Genomic DNA, 23,285 nt, shown 5'->3' on the forward strand with positions numbered 1-23,285 from the left:
ACCATTAGTTGAACATTCTTAGTGCTGCCATGGAGGTGGGAGAGGCTCCTGCCACCACCTCTGCGCTGGCCAGCCATGAGCCAGCTTCTGGCTGAGTGGCACTCCCCATATGGAAGTGCACTGACCACCAGGGGGCAGCTCCTGCATTGAGTGTCTGCCTCCTGGTGGCCAGTGCACATCATAGCAACCGGTCAGTCTGTCGTTCAGTCAATGTGCATATTAGCCTTTTATTATTATTATATAGGATGTCCCTATTCCCCCCCTTTTGCACCCTCTACCAGTTCTTGCCCCCCACTTCTCTCTGGCCAGCACCATACTGTTGTCTGTGTCCATGGGTTGTGCATATATCTGGCTAATCCCTTCTTTAAATTCACTTCTTTAAATTTTTATTTTCAGATAAGTGCTTATAACTGCACTATTATATATTTTCTATTGTATCATTTAGAATTAAGATATCTTTTAATTGAACCCTTATAATAATTTAATAAATTATGCTAGAATCAATTAGATTTTTCATGTAATGCAGATACATTTCAATTAATATTTTATTAAATTTTTTTAATATTTTAAATTTGAAATAATCTTATACATGTAAAAATAACTTTAAAATACTACAGCATATTATATGTACCCTTCACCCAATTCCTTAGGTGTTAATAATATAAACATAACCATTATACAACTAACAAAATTTGGAATACATTTTTCTTATAATCTCTTTAATATTACTTAATCCATTTACTTTGTTTTTGTTAATCTTCACCCAAGGATATTTTTCCATTATATTTTAGAGAGAGTGAAGGGAAAGGGAGAGACACATTGATTGGTTGCCTCCTGCACATGCTCTGATAGGGACTGGGGATCAAGCCAGCAACTGAGGTACATGCCCTTGACTGGAATCGAACCTGGGACCCTTCAGTCCACCGGCTAATGCTCTATCCACTGAGAAACACCGGCTGAAGCTTAATTCATTTACTTTTAATCTATATGTGTCTTTATATTTAAAGTGGGTTTTGTTTTTGATTCACCCTCATAATCTGTCTTTTAATTGGTGCATTTATGCCACTGACTTTCAGAGTGCTTACTGATAGAATTACTGCCATATCAGGTGGCTTCTGGGGCTAGCCAGTGGCCCGGGATCGGATCCATCACGGGCAGCAGGCAGGCGGCATCTGGGGCCGGCCTGAGACCCGGGATCGGATCCATCACGGGTGGCAGGCAGACAGCTTCTGGGGCCTGCCTGTGGCCTGGGATCGGATCCGATCACGGGAGGCAGGCAGGAGGCTTCTGGGGTGGCACACAGGGGCCTGGATGGTGGCTCGCACTCACGCTGTCCCACCCTGCCTGCAGTATGCAAATTAGCCGCCATCTTTGTTGGCAGTTAATTTGCATGTCATGCTGTTAGCCAATGGGGGTGTAGCAAAGGTACGGTCAATTACCATGTTTGTCTATTATTAGATAGGATATTTTTATTGATATCAGAGAGGCAGGGAGAGGGATAGAGAGATAGAAACATCAATAATGAGAGAGAATCACTGATTGGCTGCACGCCCATACTAGGGATCAAGCCCACAACCTGGGCATGTGCCCTTGGCTGGAATGGAACCTGGGACCCTTCAGTCTGCAGGGTGATGCTCTCTATCCACTGAACCAGTTAGGGTTCGCTTGGATTTTATCTCACAGTGTCTTGTACCAAAGAGACCCTCGATTACTTGTAACTTGAATAACTTTAAGACAGTGCTTCCGACTGCCCCTAGTAGTCCAACTTCGATTAAAGGAGTATTATACTTACTCTGTATCCAGTTTTTTTGGACTAGCAATTGTCTCTGCACTGCTACTCAGTTCATTAAGAACAATCAATGGATAGATGATATTCTTCTCCATAAAAAGAAGCCACACATGAAGTTTCTCAAACCACATTACAGTGGCTGCATCTAATAAGGAAATATAAATCAAGACCACATCATCTAGTGTATAAAAGCAATGGGGTGAGAAAGGAAAATCTTACAACTCGAATTCGGCTCTACTATAAATAATGTAAGAAATCCAGTACTTCAATTGTCAACTTCTATGACTACTGAAACACATCCAACTTTGCAACTTATATGTGACTTAAATATAGACGAGATTTATTTTAAACTTTAATTTTTAAAACTCTTTCTCACTTATGCCAATAACTTTTGGAGAAAAAATTACTGAAGATTATTAGACTGCCCCTATGTTTTTAAAACTCTAGACATACCTCATAAGATATACATCTCAGAAGAGATATGAAAGTATGATATGTTTTTGGTTCACATATTTCGTACAAGTCACTTTCATTGTCAATACTTTAATATTATTTTATTGGACAAAGTATCTAGGACAGTGGTTCTCAACCCATGGGTCGCGACCCCTTTGGGGGTCGAACGACCCTTTCACAGGGGTTGCCTAAGATCATCGGAAAACACATATATGATTACATATTGTTTTTGTGATTAATCACTATGCTTTAATTATGTTAAATGTGTAACACTGAAATTGGGGGTCACCACAACATGAGGAACTATATTAAACGGTCACAGCATTAGGAAGGTTGAGAACCACTGATCTAGGATAAACTGAAAGATTTAAACTAAGGTTCTCTGCTATATGAAAACAATGTCACCAGGCTTTAAGAAGTTCTCAAATGAATATTTTTCCTTCAGCCGCTAAAATCAGTAGAAGGGGGAAAAGTCAACTTTGCTAATACTTAGTACTTTCAATAAGTCAAAAATGTTATGTTGATTCAAAATTTGTAAAAATTTAGACTAAATATTTTGTTAAGATCAAAAATGAAGAAACAATATGATCAATGATTTACTCTAATGAAAATTGCTGTTTAAAACAAACCAGATAAACTTATGAAAGCAATATTGATAGTTCATCGAAAAAAAAATACATAATTCTGAGTTATTTTCTTTGTGTTTTTTTTTAATTAAATCTTTATTGTTCAGATTATTTCAGTTGTTCCACTTTTTTTCCCCCCCATAGCTCCCCTCAACCCGGTTCCCACCCCACCCTCTGCCCTTACCCCCCCCCCACTGTCCTCATCCATAGGTGTATGATTTTTGTCCATTCTCTTCGCGCACCCCCACACTCCTATCCCCGCGAGAATAGTCAGTCCACTCCCTTTCTATGCCCCCGATTCTATTATATTCACCAGTTTATTCTGTTCATCAGATTATTTATTCACTTGATTTTTGGATTCACTTGTTGATAGAAGTGTATTTGTTGTTCATAATTTGTATCTTTACCTTTTTCTTCTTCTTCCTCTTCTTAAAGGATACCTTTCAGCATTTCATATAATCCTGGTTTGGTGGTGATGAACTCCTTTAGCTTTTTCTTATCTATGAAGCTCTTTATCTGACCTTCAATTCTGAATGATAGCTTTGCTGGATAAAGTAATCTTGGTTGTAGGTTCTTGCTATTCATCACTTTGAATATTTCTTGCCACTCCTTTCTGGCCCGCAAAGTTTCTGTTGAGAAATCAGCTGACAGTCGTATGGGTACTCCCTTGTAGGTAACTGAGTTTCTTTCTCTTGCTGCTTTTAAGATTCTCTCTTTGTCTTTTGCTCTTGGCATTTTAATTATGGTGTGTCCTGGTGTGGTCCTCTTTGGATTCCTTTTGTTTCGGGTTCTCTGTGCTTCCTGGACTTGTAAGTCTATTTCTTTCAGTAGGTAGGGGAAGTTTTCTGTCATTATTTCTTCAAATAGGTTTTCAATATCTTGCTCTCTCTCTTTTTCTGGCACCCCCATAATTCGGATGTTGGTACACTTGAAGGTGTCCCAGAGGCTCCTTATACTATCTTCATATTTTTGGATTATTTTTTTCTTTTTTCTTTTCTGGTTGGGTGTTTTTTGCTTCTTTGTATTTCAAATCTTTGACTTGATTCTTGCGATCCTCTAGTCTCCTTTTGGATCTCTGTATAATATTCTTTATTTCAGTCAGTGTATGCTTAATTTCTAGTTGGTCCTTTTTCATATCCTCGAGGGTCTCACTAAATTTATCGGCAGTTTCTAGAAAATTCTTGAAAAACCTTAAAAGTGTGGTTTTGAACTCTATATCCAGTAGTCAGCTTTCCTCCATTTCTGTCATTTGTGACCTGTTTCTTTGTCTCTGCATTTTTTATGCTTCCCTGTGTTGATAGAGTGGCTTTCTGTGCTAGGTGTCTTAGAGGGCCCAGTGGCTCAGCCTCCCCAACTAACTGAGGTGGACACTCTTGGTGCACCCCTCTGGGGGCTTTGTGCACAGTCTTGTTATAGGTAAGCCTTGATTGTTGTAGGTATCACTGGAAGGAATTGACCTCCAGGCCAACTGGCTGCGAGAATCAGCTGTGTCTACAGTGGGAGAACTTCTGTGCTGGAGACACCCTTATGGGGCAAGACTTGCTTCAGTGGGGCTTTGGTGCTCACTGAGTCTGCCCCCTGGGTGTGTCCCTTATGGATCTGAGGAGTTGTAATCTGGATGGTCCCACTCTGACCACTGGGTACACTGGCTCTTGGATCTCTAAGGAGGTGCTAATTTGGCCTCTGTCTGAGGCTACCCAGCAGGATCTATGGAGAGATCTGCAGATTCCTCTTCTTTGTTTGGGGTTTGGAGGTGACCAGATGAGGCCCAGCTGTGAAGCAATGCAAGCTGCTGTGGGGCCTTGGGCCTTCTTTTGGAAGTTCTGGGTCTCTCTGACCCAGCTGCAGTTTGTTAGGTAATTTTCAGATATCAAAGGGCCAGGCCTTTCATATGCAAAAGCCTCTGTGCACAGCTTGGGCGGGGTCTCAGGGAATCAACAGGGCGGAGCAAACAGCTATAGTAGATCCTCAGTCCTACCCTAAGAGGCCCCGCGTCTCAGTGTCCCGGTAATCGCCGCAAGCACCTCTGAGAGAAAGCCGCCCTCGAGTTCTGACCAATGCCAGACAGTCCAGTTTATCCCGGTATGAGTCTGGGTCCCCAGAGACTCATCCGGAACTAGAGTTCAGAGCAGTTGGGAGCTTGAGACTCCCTCCCGATTGAAAAAGACAATGGCATCCTCAGTTGCCAGCCCTTGCCGCATGCGCCTCCGAACCTCTGCACTTTACTTCAGCACCTCCTCTGAGTCTCAGTCTGCTTTTCTCTTTCCTTCAGTTGTAGAATTTCCACTCAGCCAGCCTTCCTGTGGTTCTGGATGATGCCAGTTTTGTCTTTTAGTTATATTTTTGAAGTGGTTGTGCAAGGCAGCATTTTCCGGTGTTTATCTATGCCGCCATCTTGGTTTTTTTCCCTGAGTTATTTTTTTGATGGTAAGAATGGACTGGTACAGATTCTTATACAATTTTATGTCATTTCCCTTATTTAAAAAAGTACACATTTTGTAAAGGGTCTGTAGTGTTATCATTGCAACCTGCACACTAGCGTTTATTTCATTCTCTCTCCAGGATCAAACTGGTGATCAAGATTACATGATGCTCAATTTTGCTAAAGGCCTAGGAAATTTGCTTTGAGAATGTAAAATCAAGATTGGTATAGAAAGCTTTCAGTTCTCGAAGGAAGATAACATCTTCAAACAACTGAGGAATTTCCTCTGTATAGTAATTTACAAACTGAAAAAAAGTTTGAAGAAAAGCATTGGCTTATTTAATTACTAGAGTGTAATTAACGACAGAAGTATGAATGTTTGTTATTTCTCTAAATTATAGGTCATGCATGGGGCCAACAGGACTGTATATTTAAGGCACGGAAGAAAAGTCAGGGTATCAAGTGGCAAGCACAAACCCTGCCTCGTGCACTGGTCTTCCACCTCTTTTTGAGTCATTTTATACTTTATCCAAAATCAGAAAGAATAATAGCAACTACAAATGTTTTAACTTCTTTTCTCCTAATCAAGTCTTTTATACCCCTCTGTGGTAGGACATAGTACCTCTAGTGGAAGCAGAAACAAAGAACTTTCTATTCCCCCTAAGCTTTGAGTTAAAATATTTCAAATAGAAGCCTTAAAGCAGATTGTGTTGCCCCACATGGCCAGGAAAATTAAAGGAAAGGGTAGGGACTGGAAAGAGAAGTCACAGACATACACAGAGGGTGCATCAATGAAGTCTGTGAAGAACAATTTAGAGAAGGAAGAAGGAAATTTTATTTTGTGGAAAGTTGGCTTTGTAGCACTGATATTTTTACTTAACTAAAATAAAAGCATCCTACAAAAAGTTTGACTTATTACAGCTTCAAACCTAAATATAAGAAACACAGCCAAAGTGTTACTTGATGATACTATTTAACTTTCATCTGTTAACATAAAAGAGGAAACCAAGAGAATTAAAAAGAAGGGTGTTACTGAAATACTCACTTTGAACTTCATACTGGTTGTACTCCACTGTCTTCAGCAGAGGGTGAGAGAAACAGTGCCACGGCAGCTGTTTTCTAACTTGAGGCAGCACGTAGTGGGTTACAAAACCCACGAAGCCAACCAGTGCGTACAACACATACTTGAGAGCAGGCTAAGAGAATATGGTGGAGAAAATGAAAAGTGATTTTGAGACCCACAGGAGAACTTCCCATCTGTCAGTTCAACTTTCCATTTGATAATGAAGAACAGCAAAGTCAATTTTAGAATCTAAGATTTAAAAATTTGTCTACAGTTAATATTTTTATATCATGTAGTTTTTCCAATTAAGTCAGCTATGAAAGTCAGTGGCTGTTTATGTATTACAAATATTTTAAATGTGTTCATTACTTTCTTTGGCATCACACTATCATATAAAGAGAGGAAGGCCTGGAGTGTACTGCTCGCTATTCTAAGAATGGTCTATGTGACTTGCAGAGCATGGATTGATTACATTGTTTTAATTAGCAGAGATGAAGGACACGAGCTAAATAAAACTGTAAGTCTGAGTGAGGAGCAGACTAGGATGAAAAAAAGAACTTTTTTGTGTCTTCACGTGGTGCATCATTAGAAGACAGTTGTGATGTATGACTAATTGCACAAAAGAGGAAATCAAGTATATCACCTAAATGTTCAAACTGAAGTCACATATTTAGAAACTCCAGAACCTCTTAGACATGAAGAGCCCTCCACCTGAGTCCTGAAACCCACTAGACCTGACTCGGCTTTTGGTATTCAAGAATGAGTAGTTCAAATTGGAAGAAAAGAAAAACAGACCAAAATGTTAAATAAAATTAAATAATATAACCTTTGCTTCTGGCCAAATGGAGTAATAGAGATTTACTCTCCCACATGACACAACCAAAACAGAATAAAATATATGAACCAAATGGTCTGCAATACACTAGACCTAAGGAAATAAACAGTACACCCGCAGAAAAAGGAAAGAGATGAGTCCGTGTCAGGGTTGCCCCAGTTTACTGCCTTGAGGGAGTTTCCTGGTTGCAGTGCAGGGAGGGAACCCACACAAAGCCTGGTACCCCGAAATGACAGAATGAAATTGGGAGCCTGGAGAGACTAAGACAGCTGGAGGTCACCACAACAGACTGCGCACAAGAGAGAAAAATGTGAACGTCTACAGAGGTCCCCTTGAGTATTCAGGGGAATGAGCACAAGTGTGTGAGGAAACCCATGAGAGCAGGGAAAGAATCAGAGGAAAGGGCTAGAGAAAACAGCACCCAGCACTCACACAGGGCCAGGAACTGCCTGTTCCCACAGCCAGACTGGAAAAGCTCTGGGTCCACAGGACACTGGGCAGACAGTCAAAGGGGTGCTGCCTCGGGGAGAGGGAGATTAGCTCTACACTAAAACCAAACCTGGTTTCACTTAACAAATCTTAACATATTGTGGACGGATCGCAAGAATTCTCACTTCATATTATGCAGTATTTTACAAAGTATCATACTTTAAAAAGATATCAGCTTGTAAGACATGTAACAAATGACTTCAAAATGCAATGAGTTTTTAATTTTAAAGTGTGCCTTTAACATTTATGTAAAACATTTTTGTACTCGTTCAATACAAACTTATCTGGCCACTAGGTAAAGCTAGCAATGTGTTAAAAGCAAGGGCTGAGCCGAAACCGGTTTGGCTCAGTGGATAGAGCGTCGGCCTGCGGACTGAAGGGTCCCAGGTTCGATTCCGGTCAAGGGCATGTACCTGGGTTGCGGGCACATCCCAGGTGGGAGATGTGCAGGAGGCAGCTGATCGATGTTTCTCTCTCATCGATGTTTCTAACTCTCTATCTCTCTCACTTCCTCTCTGTAAAAAATCAATAAAATATATTTAAAAAAAAAAAAAAAAAAAAAAAGCAAGGGCTGAAAAGATCAAACTGTTAATAAGTAACTTAACTGCCGAAAAACAAAATTCAAGAAAAGTTCTAGAATATAAAAATATACAATACCAACAAAGGTAAATTTTATAAAGCTTGGCATCCAATAAAAAATTACCAAACATGCAAAGAATCAGAAAACTATGGCCCATGAAGGGAAAAAAATTAATTACAGGCAGTCCTTGGGTTATGTCAGCCTCGACACACGTCATTTTGTGGTTACATCGCCATCTCCCATTTACAGTATTTATAAAAAAAAAAAAAAAGTTCCGTCATTTTGACGTATGTACATATGTGCTTTATGTTTTTTATTTATTTACTAGTGGCCCAGTGCACGAAATTTGTGCATGGGGGGTGGGGTGGGGAGGAGGTGTCCCTCAGCCCGGCCTGCACCCTCTCCAATCTGGGACCCCTCGAAGGAGGTCCCACTGCCGTTTTACAGGGATCAGGGCTAAACTGGCAGTCGGACATCCCTCTCGCAATCCAGGACTGCTGGCTCCTAATCACTCACCTGCCTGATTGCCCCTAACCACTCTGCCTGCTGGCCTGCTCACCCCAAACTGCCCCCCGCTGCCGGCCTGCTCACTCCTAAATGCCCCGCCAGCCTGATCACCCCCAACTGCCCCCCGTGCCAGTTTGCTCGCCCCCAACTGCCCCCCCTGCTGGCCTGCTCGCCCCCACCTTCCCTCTCCACTGGCCTGCTCACCCCCAACTACCCCCTAGCTGACCTGCTCACTCCAAACTGCCCCCCCACAGTCCTGATCACCCCCAACTGACCCCCACTGACAGCCTGCTCGCCCCCAACTGGCCCCCCTGCTGGTTTGCTCACCCCCAACTGCCCCAGCCACTGGCCTGATCACCCACAACTGCCCTCCCCTCTTGGCCTCTAACCGCCTCTACCTTGGCCCCGCCATCATGGCTTTGTTCAGAAGAACATCCGGAACGTCTCCTGAAAGGTCTCCCAGTCTAATTAGCATGTTACCCTTTTATTAGTATAGAGGCCTGGTGCATGGGTGGGGGCTGGCTGGTTTGCCCTGAAGGGTGTCCCGGATCAGGGTGGGGAGTTCCCTTGAGGTGTGGGGCAGCCTGGGTGAGGGGCCTGTGGTTTGCAGGCCAGCCACACCCCCATGGGCTGAGGGTCCCTGCTGGGGGGGCGTGGCCAGCCTGGGTGAGGGGCTGAGGGCTGTTTTCAGGCTGGCCACACCCCCTTCAGGGCAGGAGTCCCCGCAGGCATGCCTGGTAAGCCTGGATGAGAGGATGATGTCTGTTTGCAGGCTGGCCACCCCACCCTCCCCAGCAGGGACTCTTACACCATGGGGGTGTGGCCAGCATGGGTAAGGGGCTGAGAGCCGTTCCACAGCCCCTTCAGGGTGGGGGTCCCCATTGGGGTGCCTGGCGAGCCTGGATGAGAGGCTGATGGCTGTTTGCAGGCTGGTCAAGCCCCCAAGTGGGGGCCCTCACCACATGGGGGTGTGGCCAGCCTGGGTGAGGGACTGAGGGCTGTTTTCAGGATGGCCACGCCCCCCGGGGGACCCAGCCCCCCAGTCCCTCCTTGAGCAGAGGCCAGGGCGGGCAGGAAGCTTGGCTTTCTCCATCGCCAGGGTCAACCCAAGCCTCCTGCTCACTCCAGCTCTGTGGCCACTGCCATCTTTGTTGGGTTATTTTACATACTCGCCCTGATTGGCTGGTGGGTGTAGGGAGGAACGGTTAATTTGCAGGTTTCCCTTTTACTAGTGTAGATCACAAGTAAAGGTCAGGAATTGTTAACTTTCTTTTTTTTCAATCTTTTCTGATGTGAGGGGCAGAATTTGAGGCACAGTTTTTCTATAGTGTTTGGCTGAAGTAGAATTTATTGTTAAAAACGTTTTCTCTAGTTAAGCTGCTGATTTCTTGGCTGTTTGGCTAGAGAAAACAGGCTTTTGTTGTGGTTATTTATTTTTTTTTAGCTTTTTCCCTTTATTATTAAGATATTACAAATGTGTCCTTATCCCCCCCCAATGTCAGGAATTGTTAACTTTCTTTTAAATTTTTTTTACTGTTTCACTTCATTACTGCCGTGTATGTGCTCCATGTGAGTAACGTAGGTGCTTATGTAGGTGGGTTCCGACCTACGGCGAAAATCGCGTGACGTGGCACCATAGGAACACATCTCTGACGTAACCCGAGGACCTACTGTAATCAAAACCAACCCACAAGTGACAGAAGTTAGATTAGGATAAAAGGACATTAAGAGAGTAAGAACTGAATTCCCTATGTTCAAAAGATTAAGTAGCGGCATGGGAAGAAAAAAGAAAAAGACTTAAATGTAAGATGAAAATTATAAATTCTGAGAAGAAAAATACACCAGATGGGATTAATCTGTATTCAAAATAAATATGCACACAAAAAAGGACCAGAGCATCAGTGACCCATGGGACAACTTCACGAGACCTAAGGTGAAGTCATGAGATAGGGGTGGATGGCGGAAGGCGGGGGGCAGTTAGTCAACAGAGCAGAGAGAGGAGGACAGAAAAAACATTGGAAGTAACAGGCCAAAATTTTTCAAATTTGATGACAACTGACCACAGAGTCAATGTAAACCCCAGTGAAGAAAACCATGTGAAACTACACCACAACCTAAGTGACACCACGAGGAAGCAGGGATCTGCACAAAACAATGAAGAGCACTGAGAACAGGAGTGTATGGCTTACAGATTAGCAGGAACAAAACCTGAGGAGCCGCACCCACACCTAGACCAGAGATAGATGATGAGGTTCTAGACTTCCAGCTGTACTGGAAGAAGACTTTGGGAAATTCATATATTTCTATATTTATGAACAAACATTATAATCGTATCAGGAATGAACCCAAACAAAGTTATTTTCTCCCAACCAAAAGAGCTAAATGATTCCTTACCTGCAATACTGTAAACACTGTGCTTACATGAATAGCAAAATACAGCACACCAATTACAATGCATACGACTAGGTCAGATTGTAAACGTTCACTCTGTGAAACAAAACAGAATTGTCAAAAACAAATTAAAGTATTTCCTTCATTCCCAACTGGCAAACTGTTTAGGAAACAATTTTTCACTGATTTTTTTTTTTTTTTTTTTTTTTTAGTACTTCTAGCTATTTCTTAGCCACAAATCTTAATTTCTTCCTATTTTGGTTTGACATTGCAATACCAAGGAAATTAAACTTACTCACCACACTATACAACACATCATGTCTCTTATAATGAAGCTGTGTATTACTTTCCCCCAATGGCTGTAAGTTTTATGGGAAAAGGAAATGAGATACTTAAATTACTGTATCATTTATAGGGCATATCCTTTTGGATAACAAAGTTATATTTTCATTAATCTTTTAAAATGTTGAAATCATACACATGTCCTATTTCACTTACTAGATTTTGGTTCTTTTAGTGGTTATAGTGAAAACCAGAAACCTCTTGATAGCTCTGGTTGCTAACGCATAGGTTTACACTTTGAAGCAGATTCAGAAGTATTCTACATTACATTTAATGTTAAGTATCCTTTGCTAACATGGAAACTAAAGTCAGAAAAAAGTTGCTTAAATTATATCTTGAGGCAGGTTTTATTTCTGAAGTTCCCTAAAGAATATGTGAATAGCTCAAGTTCACTGAAGGCAAACATTGTGTTTAATTCAAGACCTATATAAAGTCAGTCACAGCCCTAGCTGGTTTGGCTCAATGTGTCAGCCTGTGAACTGAAGGGTCCAAGGTTCAATTCTTGTCAAGGGCACATGCCTGGGTTGCGGGCTTGATCCCCAGTGTGGGACATGCAGGAGGCAGCCAATCAATGATTCTCTCTCATTGATGTTTCTATCTCTCTCCCACTCTCCCTTCCACTCTGAAATCAATAAAAATATATATTCAATAAATAAATAAATTATTTAAAGTCACAAATGAAAAATATCTAAAATAAGTTAGAAAAAGAATTTTATGTTTTGTTCCAGAAGGCAGATATGAATCTATAGATTTCATTTTTCAAATGAACACTGAAAGAATGCAGGCAACATTAAAATTCATTAAATTAGAAAAAAATTTTAATTACTATATTTACTTATGTATATAATGTCAGGTTATTGTTCTCTCCTTCAACCAGGAAAATAAACACACACACTTTACAGACTGCCCTTGAGAAATAAAACACACTAACAGACTAGCAAATGACTTACAAGAACACAGTTTTTATCAATACGATTGACAACAAACTCTAATTTATGTTAACATTCATCTTTCAAATGCCAGTTTAAACTGAACAGGATTAAGAATTCTGTAAACAATGAAATGACTTAATTTCACCTGATCTAAAAATAAATGTTTGGCATACTGTTCTATGTAGAAACCAAGTTTGAGGAATGAGCATTTCTTACATGTTAAAATTGTAATAAAGGCAATCAAAAATGTATAACTAATACCTATAGCTATACATTTTACCCCAATTATTAAAGGCCTTCAAAAAGTGTTCATTATGCCGAAACCGGTTTGGCTCAGTGGATAGAGCGTCGGCCTGCGGACTGAAAGGTCCTGGGTTCGATTCCGGTCAAGGGCATGTACTTGGGTTGCGGGCACATCCCCAGTAGGAGATGTGCAAGAGGCAGCTGATCGATGTTTCTCTCTCATCGATGTTTCTGACTCTCTATCTCTCTCCCTTCCTCTCTGTAAAAAATCAATAAAATATATTTTTTTTAAAAAAAGTGTTCATTATATAATATGATGAACTATCTAAAATTCAAGTATTTTAAGTGCTTTTAAAAAGTTTAAACTTACAATGGAGTTTCTAAGTTTTTCAGGCAGTGGATCTTTTACTTCAGACAGAGGGTCTTCTGGATTTTTCTCTTCTGTTTTTGGGAAAATCTTAGATTGCATCAAAGAGCTTTATATTTAAAAAAGAGAGAGAAAATAATTAATATAAAAATACATATATAACCTGAAAACCAGTACTTCCAGCGGCAAATAAAGTTCAAGATAAAAAACCAAGTGATCCAAGTATACTTAGTCATTAGCAAATGATATATTCTAAAAAAAACTTAACATGCTATAACTAATCAGAAATGCCCATTTATTTAAATTTCTTCAATTCAATAAAAACTGATTTCACTTACAAAAGTACAGATGGATCACTGCTTTGTCGGCTGAGATGATAGGATATTGCGACTAACAAACCACAGAAAACGGAGAAAAGTACTGGAATATGCTGGCCATCCCAAGAATCCTGTTGGGGGTGGGGGGGGGGGGGAAATGCAACAGAATAATATACTTCTACTTTAAAATACATCATATAATCCTGTATGTCAGTATTTTAGAGAAAGGTAACTAAATTCAACAAAAACTTTTAAACTATATTATTAATTTAATTTTATTCCCAATAAATGTAGATTTATTACTTTCAGATGAGCTAGAATCTAGCTGCTAGATTATCTTCAGATTTCTTTTGGTACTAAAGCTCTATTTATACACCAGGAATGATTCATTTGCTTCTGATGCATGATGCTGTCAATCTCTTTCAGATTTAAAGTAAAATTAAGCTTATAGTAAACTATGTTCTCCATTTTGAAGAACAAAATAACTTGCTGTAGTAAACTTTTGATTATAACAGCAACAGAGCAGGAAAAGGCAACACATGAAATCACATTAGGCAACGAAAACATTAACATTTGCTGTGCTGCTTTCTTGATGCCTTTGTTCCTACGATATGCTTTACATATTCCAAAGTACTGAGCAGGCATTCAGTGTTGAACAAATAAACTGCATATGCTCAGAAATAAGTAACACAAAGGCTAGCTTTTAAGGGCCAACCAAACATGTGGAAGTGATATCTCTGCTCTGCTCACTGCAATCTCTGGATTCCACTAGCATGGTACGTGGCATAGAGTAGATAATACTAATTTTTTTCAAAAAAGCACGAAGGAAACATTCTTTTTTTGCATACTGCCTACCTTTTAAAAAAAAAACAGAAGAAAGAAAATGTTACACACACACACACACACACACACAAAATGGAATATTATTCCGCCTTAAACGGCCTTTTTAACTGCAACTTCCAAATAATGACTCACTTAACAAAGCATGACTCAAAACAGATTTAAAACCTCTGTACTAGGAGACTTTACAGGTGCTCTTAGGAGAAGCGTGGATTTGGATCAACTGTCATTTGCAACAACATGGATGAAACTGGAGGGCATTGAGCCAGAGAGAGAAAGACAAATAGTACTGTATAGTATCACATATATGTGGAATCTTTAAAAAAAAAGTTGAACTCATAGAAACAGAGAATAGAAAAGTGGTTTCCAGGGACTGGGAGATGGGGGAGATAGGGAGAGGTTAGTAAAAGAGTACAAACGTTCAGTTAGTTATAAGGTGAATAAGGTCTAAGGATCTAATATAGAAGATGATGACTATAACTGATTACACTGTATTACATAACAGAAATTTGCTAAGAGAGTAGAACTTAAATGTTGTCACACAAAAAAGGTAGATATGTGAGGTGATGGCTGAGTTAAATGGATGAGGGAAATCTTTTCACAATATATACACATATAAAATCATCATGTTGTACACTTTAAATACCTTACAATTTTATTTATCAACTAGAGGCCCGGTGCACAAAATCTGTGCACAGTTGGAGCCCCTAGGCCTGGCCGGTGATCAGGGTCTATTGGGGCCATCTTGCCCAGTCCCAATTGGGACCGGGCCAGCCAGATGCGGGGAGGGACCCGGGGAGGTTGGCTGTGGGAGCACACTGACCACAAGGGGGCAGACCCTGTGTTGAGAGCGTCATAGTGACTGGTTGACCCGTCGTTCTGGTCATTCTGGTCGTTTGGTCATAACAGTCACTTAGGCTTTTATATATATAGATTATACTACAATAAAGCTTTAAAACAAACAAATAGTATCTCTTGGAAATCATTCCATATTAGCATACAACAATCTGTTTTATTCTTTTTATGATTGTATAGTATTCCATTGTATGGCTATACTATATTTAACCATTCACAAATAACAAATATTAGTTATTTCCAACTTTTTGCTGTTACAAACACTGCTCTAATAAAATCCTTGCACATAATCTTTGTTCATGTATATAACTAAATCTGCAGATTAGTTTTATTATAATGGGTGACATATAACACTAAAATAGTCTAATGCAAAAGCCATGTGTAAGAAGGCAAAAACTTATCCTCATACCTACCTGAGGACACAGTGTTCTTAGCTGGCAATTTTACAACTGCTGCTCTTCTGCTAAATAAATAGGCCTTTGGAAACTAGGCATAAAAAAAACTTACACTTCTTAACTGCAACTGCCAAATAATGACTAACTTAACAAAATATGACTCAAAACAGATCTAAAACCTCTGTACTCGAAGCTTTACAGGTGCACATGGGAGAAGTGTGGATTCGGATCAAGTGTCTCCAGTTCCTTCCTTTAGCTCCATCAAATATCGCCCTCTCTACTTGACTATTCCCCTTTCCCTTTTAAATGCAATTAAGTTTCAGATCTTTTTAAAAATCAAAAACCAGAAAACAACCCCTAGCATATGCACAAGTTTCCCAACTATATTCTACAAAGAGTAGAATACATCTGCTTAATATCCATTCATACCTAAATTTATATTAATCTAGCTTCTTTAGCCAAATGACCACTATTCTATTTACTGGCAAGTTCAATAAGCCTCCAATGCTCAAAATTGGCATTTCCCAGGGACCTATCCTCACCCATTTTCTCTTGTCAGTCCGTATCAGTAGTCTTTTTCTTACTCTTGATTTAATTGTGTTGATGAATTCCAAATCTACTAATCATTACCTCAAACCCCTCAACATATAACTTTCTACTATGTATCTCTGGATACCCCCTAAATGTCAACAAATAAACGAGTCCAAATTTAAACCACCACCTTCCTCATTAAATGCCAAGGTTTCTAATTTTGTGCATTAAGTATCGCTACCTAACTGGCTGTGTAAGCCAGACCCTACACAAGTCATTGGGAGCCTATTCTGGCTCTTCTTCTTATCCAGAGTCCCCAATCACTACCAATTAAGTCCCTCATAATTTCAAGATTGCAACACAAGGGTCCCCCTATTGCTGATCCTTCCTGCTTCTATGTCCATCTCCTTCACAATAGGGACTAAGTAATCTTCTAAAATACAATGTTGATCATTTCCTTGCCATACCTCAAAAATGTTGATGGTCTTCCATCTCCACCGCAACACGTTTAGGATAAGAGATATTTTACAAGCTAACCATTCCCTTACCTTTCCAGCCTGACTGAAGGCCATCTTTCCTCACGTACCCAAACCTCAAGCAAGTCCAAATTATTCACTGTTTCCTATACACAACACACTTTCTCTCCAACTCCATGGCTCTTCATCCTTTGTTTCAATTAACTAATTTCTATTTGTCCTTCAAATTGTGGTTAAAAAGCACCCTTGGAAAAGCATCTTTAATCCCTTTAGGCTGAATAAGGCAATAATCACTATGCCCATAAGACTCTGTTTTCATAGCCTTCATCACCCTCTAATGAGAGTGTTTGTTGACTTTTTAATCAAAGCAACATATAAGCCACTCATAAGCAGGAAATGGTGTTTGGCATAGCACTGGGTACGCATTAAGCATTCCATAAATCAGGGGTGGGGAACCATTTTTTGCCAAGGGCCACTGTATAGATATTTATAACATCATTTGCGGGCCATACAAAATTATCAACTTAAAAATAAACCTGCTAAACATTTAATTAACTCACCCCTAATGCCTTGGCAGGGCCAGAACAAATGATTTCACGGGCCTTATACAGCCCGTGGGCCAGATGTTCTCCACCCCTGCCATAAAGGATACTGAAGAAAAGAAGCAAGGAAAAATGCTGTGAGTCACTTTTCACAGTCCTTTCAACGCTATTATTCTCTGACTAGAGGCCCCGTGCACAAAAATTTGTGCACTCGGGGGACAGGGGGGGTCCCTCAGCCTGGCCTGTGCCCTCTCGCAGTCTGGGACCCCTCGGGAGATAACGCCCTGCTGGCTTAGGCCTGCTCCCGGGTGGCAGAGGGCAGGCCCAATCCCTAGGTGCAGCCCCTGGTCGGGCCCAGAGCAGGGCCGATTGGGGAGTTGGGGCGCCGCTCCCTGTCATGCACAGAGCAGGGCAGATCTGGAGGTTGCGATGCCACCCTCAGTCACGCTCAGGGTAGGGCTGATTGGGGGGTTGGGGCACCGCCCCCTGTCACACTGAAGGCAAGGTCGATGGGGAGGTTGCGGCGCCACTCCCTGTCAGGCACAGAGCAGGGCCAATCCGAGGGTTGGGGCGCTGCCCCCTGTCATGCACAGAGCAGGGCCCATCAGGGGGGTTGGGGCTCCTTACCCTATCACGCACAGGGAAGAGCCCATCAGGGGTGTTGGGGAGCTCCCCCCTGTCACGCACAGGGCAGGGCCCATCAGGGGGTTGGGGCGCCGCACCCTGTGACACACAGAGCTGCAGAGCGATCAGCAGGTTGGGGAGCTCCCCAGTATCAGGCACAGAGCAGGGCTGATCAGGAGGTTAGGGCGCCTTCCCCTGTCACGAACAGAGCAGGGCGGATAGGAAGGTTGTGGCCCCGCCCCCTGTCACAAACAGAGCCACAGGGCCATCAGGGGGTTTGGGCGCTGCCCCCTGTCACACTGATCCTGGTGCCGGGAGGCCTCGCGGCTCCGCTGATCCCGGTTCTGGGAGGCATATTACCCTTTTACTATATAGGATAGAGGCCTGGTGCATGGGTGGGGCTGGCTGGCTTGCCCTGAAGGGTGTCCTGGATAAGGGTGGGGGTCCCCACTGGGGTGCCTGGCCAGCCTGGGTGAGGGGATGATGGCTGTTTGCAGCTGGTCACACACCCTTCAGGGTGGGGGTCCCCACTGGGGTGCCTGGCCAGTCTGGGTGAGGGGCTGAGGGCTGAAGCTCCCAACTGCTCCTTTTTTTTATTCTGGGCCAGCTTTAGCTCTGGCTCCAGCTCTGAGGCCTCTGCTGCTGAAAGCAGGTATCTGGTTTGTTTGGGTTCTATAATCGAAACAATGTGTAACTCCAGCTCTGAGATCCCGGATCACTGAAAGCAGGTTTCTGGGGTTTTGTTTAGCTTCTGTATTTGTTACAATGTTTCAAACTGCAGGCTCAGAGGCTGGCAAGGCAGGCGGGGAACGTTGGTTTCCTCCATCACTGAAGCAAGCAAGCCTCATGTTAGTTTCAAGCTGCCTGGCTGCCGGCCGTCTTCTTTGCTGGCAGTTAATTTGCATATCGCCCTGATTAGCCAATGGGAAGGGTAGCGGTCATACGCTAATTAGCATGTTTCTCTTTTATTAGGTAGGATTGTCTTGCACTAATTATAAAAAAAGAATAATAATACCACGGCTTAAGGGTTGTTTATTAGAAATTTAAATTTTTTAATTTACAATTTGGTGAAAATCTTTTAAAAATGGAGCTAATAAGGCTCAACGAGATCCTTCTAAACCAATAATAACAATAAATTTCAGTTCATTAATTTGCTAGAATGTATCTTAAATTGCAGTCTTTTACCCTGTCCTCCTGTTTTACAAAGTCTTAATATGAGCGATAGTTGCATATATCCTTAACTAGAAATCTAAAATTAACTTCATATTCTGTTATTACCAGGTCCACCTCTATCTCAGATTAGTCTACATTTGAATAATCTGTTTCTATAACCTCTAATTATTGCACAGAAAAGGATTTTCTTTTAATAAGGGTTAATTATGAAATTGATTTCTAAGTAAATGAGAGTAATGTTCAAAGTGATTATGGAAATTCATGCTAAAGTGCACTGGGGGAAAAAATCATTAATCCACTGAAAACATTCTTAATATAGAAAAATAACCTTAAAGACAAAACACACAACATATTACTTACCTTTAAAGCGCCATAACACAACCCATACAGTAGGGCCACTGCCACAATGCTACAGATGAAACTGTAGAGTGCTGCAAGCAGGCTGGTAGTGGCTAGATAGGAAAGGAGGGGGGTGGGGGGAAATAAAGAGAGAGTATTAATGTGTTCTAAACATTTATGGGGGGAAAAACAAATCTGAAAAGGACACTGGAAAGTATTTAAAATGGTATATTGATTATAATTAAATTATTTATTTGATTTTTAAAAATTCAGTTACTTCATCCTTTCAAAGGATTTTGAAATAGTTACTATCCACAATTTTTGATATAAAATATATTCACCTTGGAAGTAATGAACACTTATACATAGCAAAAACATTTGTGCTTCAAGAATGTATCTTATTGGCCCTAACTGGTTTGGCTCAGTGGATAGAGCGTCGGCCTGCGGACTGAAGGGTCCCAGGTTCGATTCCAGTCAAGGGCATGTACCTTGGTTGCGGGCACATCCCCAGTTGTGGGTGTGCAGGAGGCGGCTGATCAATGTTTCTCTCTCATTGGTGTTTCTATCTCTCTATCCCTCTCCCTTCCTCTCTGTAAAAAAGTCAATAAAATATATTTAAAAAAAAAAAAAAAAAAAAAGAATGTATCTTATTGTATTTACAAAAGTATGGGGAAATTAAGCTTGCTGAGGCCTGAAAAGAAATTGGAAATATATTAAGTATTCACTGAAAGATACTAGTCTATGTAAATAGAACCTGCATACCCAGAGAAGTAAACTGTATTCCTATGTGTTTGTTAATTCTCACAAAAAAAGAACAGATCTGACTACTAATAATAACAACAAAAGATCCAATGGGATTATAAGTTTTAAGAAAAAGGTGATGGCTAAGATAGCTAGCCTTTATTTTTAACATATGGATAACAGATTTTCTTTAATGGTAATTTTATATGGTTACAGGAAAAATTTTCCTTAGGAGATAATTAACAAATAGTACCTTGCACGAGTCTTTAAATCACATTATGACAAAGGCCACTGTTATAAATGATCTACACTAAACCCTCGCCACCATATTTAGATTAATACAGCACCTATAACAGTGCCTAACTACTAAAACTGTCTTCTACCCATTAAGCTATACTGAAGACCAGCACAGTCTTAATTCACGCCTCTTTCAAAAATTTTTCACAACATTAAAAATGCTCTAAGATTCATAGCAACATAGAAAAGGCTTAGTTTCTATTTAAAATTTAAGTCATAATATCAGCTGTGATTATTTCAATGCATATACTTGGAAGATAAATGAGTGAAATGTAAAGTATGAAGAGAAATGGACTATAAAGTTACAGTAATTTATTTTCCTTCTGTATTATTTCTCTATTGCAAACATATTTTTGGACAAAACTTTAAATGGTTTAAATCAAATAAGAGTATATTTTAACCACAGTGGTTGCCCACAGGGTTATTTTCAAATTATGCAAACCATCTCTATTCCAATGTAATACTGGTCTTACTTATTCTGGAAAATGAAGTACACATATAATAGGAAAATACATTTCTAAGTATGTCAGTTCATGTTCACACATTCTACTCTAAAAACAGAGGTACTTCGAAAAAGCTTATTTAGTAAAATGCTTTTACTAAAAGTATCCTGGTTTTGGTGTTCTCATTTTAAAGATAAAAGAACGCACTAAAACCAAATACATAGACACACCACATGCATATACCAATTCAAAATCCAAATACAATGCCATGTATCAGAGCTTAATTTGGGATAGATGACCTTTTATAAATATTTCACAAGTCTACACAGGTTCCATGTAAACGCACTATAACTTACAAATCAATTCCATTATTCCCATATCTTTCACTAAAGTATCAGACTTCATTGCTCTTTTCTATTTATAAATTAATTCCTGCTCAGTCTTCAATTATTAAATAAGTATATTTTTCTTTCTAATTTCAATTCTAAAATGAAAATTTTAAAAGCAATTTTATTTTCAGTTTATTACTTAATGATCTGTAAAAGGAATATGGTAAACTGTAAGTTTTTGAGAAAGTACTCACCATTACCACCAAAGATATGAATATCCAATTGTTCACAAAGGTACATTACAAATGTATTCACCTGAGGCAGGAGACCAACGAAAAATACTATTGGGAAACAGAGTGTAAACACTACAGAAGGAAAGAAAAGCATATTAAAAATAGTATACCTCATCTATCGTTTTGTTCATTTAAGATCAGAAAATGATAAAAAGAAATCCCAAATTAACATAACTACAAAGCAAATTTTAAAAGATATCACTCTACATTATTTCTCTCTACATTAACTGCTTGGGTATTCAAAATAATCTTTTCAATTATAACAGCTTTTAAAATTGTTTCAATCATTTTCACACAATAGGAACCTAAGGCACAGAATCCAAAGGAAGCCTTTCATCATCTCCTCTAAGAATAGAAGAATTACTATATTTGTTCATCATTACCTTTTCTTCATCCATAATACTCCTATAGTTCTGTTCCTCACTGAGAGGATTACACTATACAACAAAACAAGCCTATTAAAACTACGTTTAGCCATGCTTGAGTGGCTCAGTGGTTGAGTGACAACCTATGAACCAGCAGGTCACAGTTCAATTCCAGGTCAGGGCACATGTGTGGGCTCAATCCCCAGTAAGGAGTGTGCAGGAAGCAGCCGGTCAATGATTCTCTCTCATCATTGATGTTTCTATTTCTCTCTCTCCCTCTCTGAAATAAATAAAAATATATATTTAAAAAAACAACAACTACTTTCATCTATGCAACTGACCTATTTATCAGTAAACCGTGTACAAATAAATTAATGTTAAGATCTGAGATATTTTTAAAATGACTCACCTATAACTAAATCCCTGGCTGATATAAGCACCAGTGGATTGGTAAAAGTTATTCCATATAATTTGAACTTGGTTGTAGTAAGATTTCTGCTTCCATAATCCAAGAGCCAAATAAGACCACAACATAAACAGAAATAAACTGGTCTACTGTAGGCAATGATACGATTATGACCCTGAAAATGGTATTAAAAAACAAGTTAGTTTAGATAATTTTAAGAGTCACAACTGGCTATTGAGATTTTTTATGGCTTCTATTCTAAGGGTAGAAGTTTGCATATGGAAACTGTCGCAAAAGGGAATTACAAATATGGAAAGGAGGAAGAACTAAATAAACCCTGTGACACTGGATTCAATTACAGTTTTCAGTATAAGCTCATCATTTTTAATATGTATATAAACAGATATAAGAATAGGTGCGTGTGTGTTGGTGTGTATAAAGTTGACTCTTGAATTGTTAGGGGCACCAATACTGCCCCCTAACAGTTGAAAGTCTGCATATAACTTTTTACTGCTCAAAAACTTAACTACTAATAGCCTACCTATATTGACTGGAAGCCTAACCAATAACATAAATAGTTGACAGACATATATTATGTATGTTATATTTATCATATACTGTATTCTTATAATAAAATAAGTTAGAGAAAAGAAAATGTTATTTAAAAAATCATTCGGAATAAAAAATACATTTACAGTATTAATTGAAAACAATCTATGTATAAGCGGACCCATGCAGTTCAAACCAGTATTGTTCAAGGGCCAACTATATATATGTATGTATGTACATATGTACATACATACATATTATTTCCCAGCTTTAGCCAATGAGAGGGCCTAGAAGACAACATTCTAGTAATATAGATTACTGCCATCCAGATCTCAGTTTATAAATACCATTACTCAGTAAAAAGAACCAGTGCTCCATGGAGAAAAGGCTGGTTTCAGACTAGAGAAAGTATAATGTGAGCTTGGAACATATTGCTATGCAAAAAAAAGGAAGGAAGTACTTAAAAATTGATAAGGATATGTCAAAAGTATACTGAAGGCAGCTTGATAAACTCCCAAATGACCAAATCAGAAATAATTTGAACATCAAAATAAATAATGATAGTGACATCATATAGTTGATTGAATAAGAATCTATGAATATGCACCAATACAAAAAATAAAGACAAGGGAAAGTTATTCCTTACTTACTGTGATGGTTCTGGCAAGAAACATCAACAGATATTAAAAACAAGTCTGAGGGGCAACTGGACATATATAATCTCAAAGTAT

At 39.9% G+C, this 23,285-nt stretch overlaps 1 protein-coding gene across 10 annotated transcripts in view; it reads right to left on the reverse strand.

Moving 5' to 3' along the window:
• Positions 1 to 23,285, reverse strand: part of PCNX1 (pecanex 1) — a 175,286-nt gene that overhangs the window by 41,985 nt on the left and 110,016 nt on the right. For all 10 annotated transcript variants that reach the window (XM_059691932.1, XM_059691909.1, XM_059691936.1 and 7 more), the window contains 8 exons: positions 22,009 to 22,180; positions 21,196 to 21,306; positions 19,153 to 19,244; positions 13,378 to 13,487; positions 13,043 to 13,148; positions 11,159 to 11,251; positions 6,336 to 6,486; positions 1,793 to 1,934 (listed from right to left, as the gene is read on the reverse strand). In XM_059691932.1, coding sequence (XP_059547915.1) covers positions 1,793 to 1,934; positions 6,336 to 6,486; positions 11,159 to 11,251; positions 13,043 to 13,148; positions 13,378 to 13,487; positions 19,153 to 19,244; positions 21,196 to 21,306; positions 22,009 to 22,180 — 977 coding nt within the window. The remainder of the gene's footprint in view (positions 1 to 1,792; positions 1,935 to 6,335; positions 6,487 to 11,158; positions 11,252 to 13,042; positions 13,149 to 13,377; positions 13,488 to 19,152; positions 19,245 to 21,195; positions 21,307 to 22,008; positions 22,181 to 23,285) is intronic.

Source organism: Myotis daubentonii, chromosome 1 (assembly GCF_963259705.1).
Source record: "Myotis daubentonii chromosome 1, mMyoDau2.1, whole genome shotgun sequence".
Lineage (NCBI taxonomy): Eukaryota > Metazoa > Chordata > Mammalia > Chiroptera > Vespertilionidae > Myotis > Myotis daubentonii.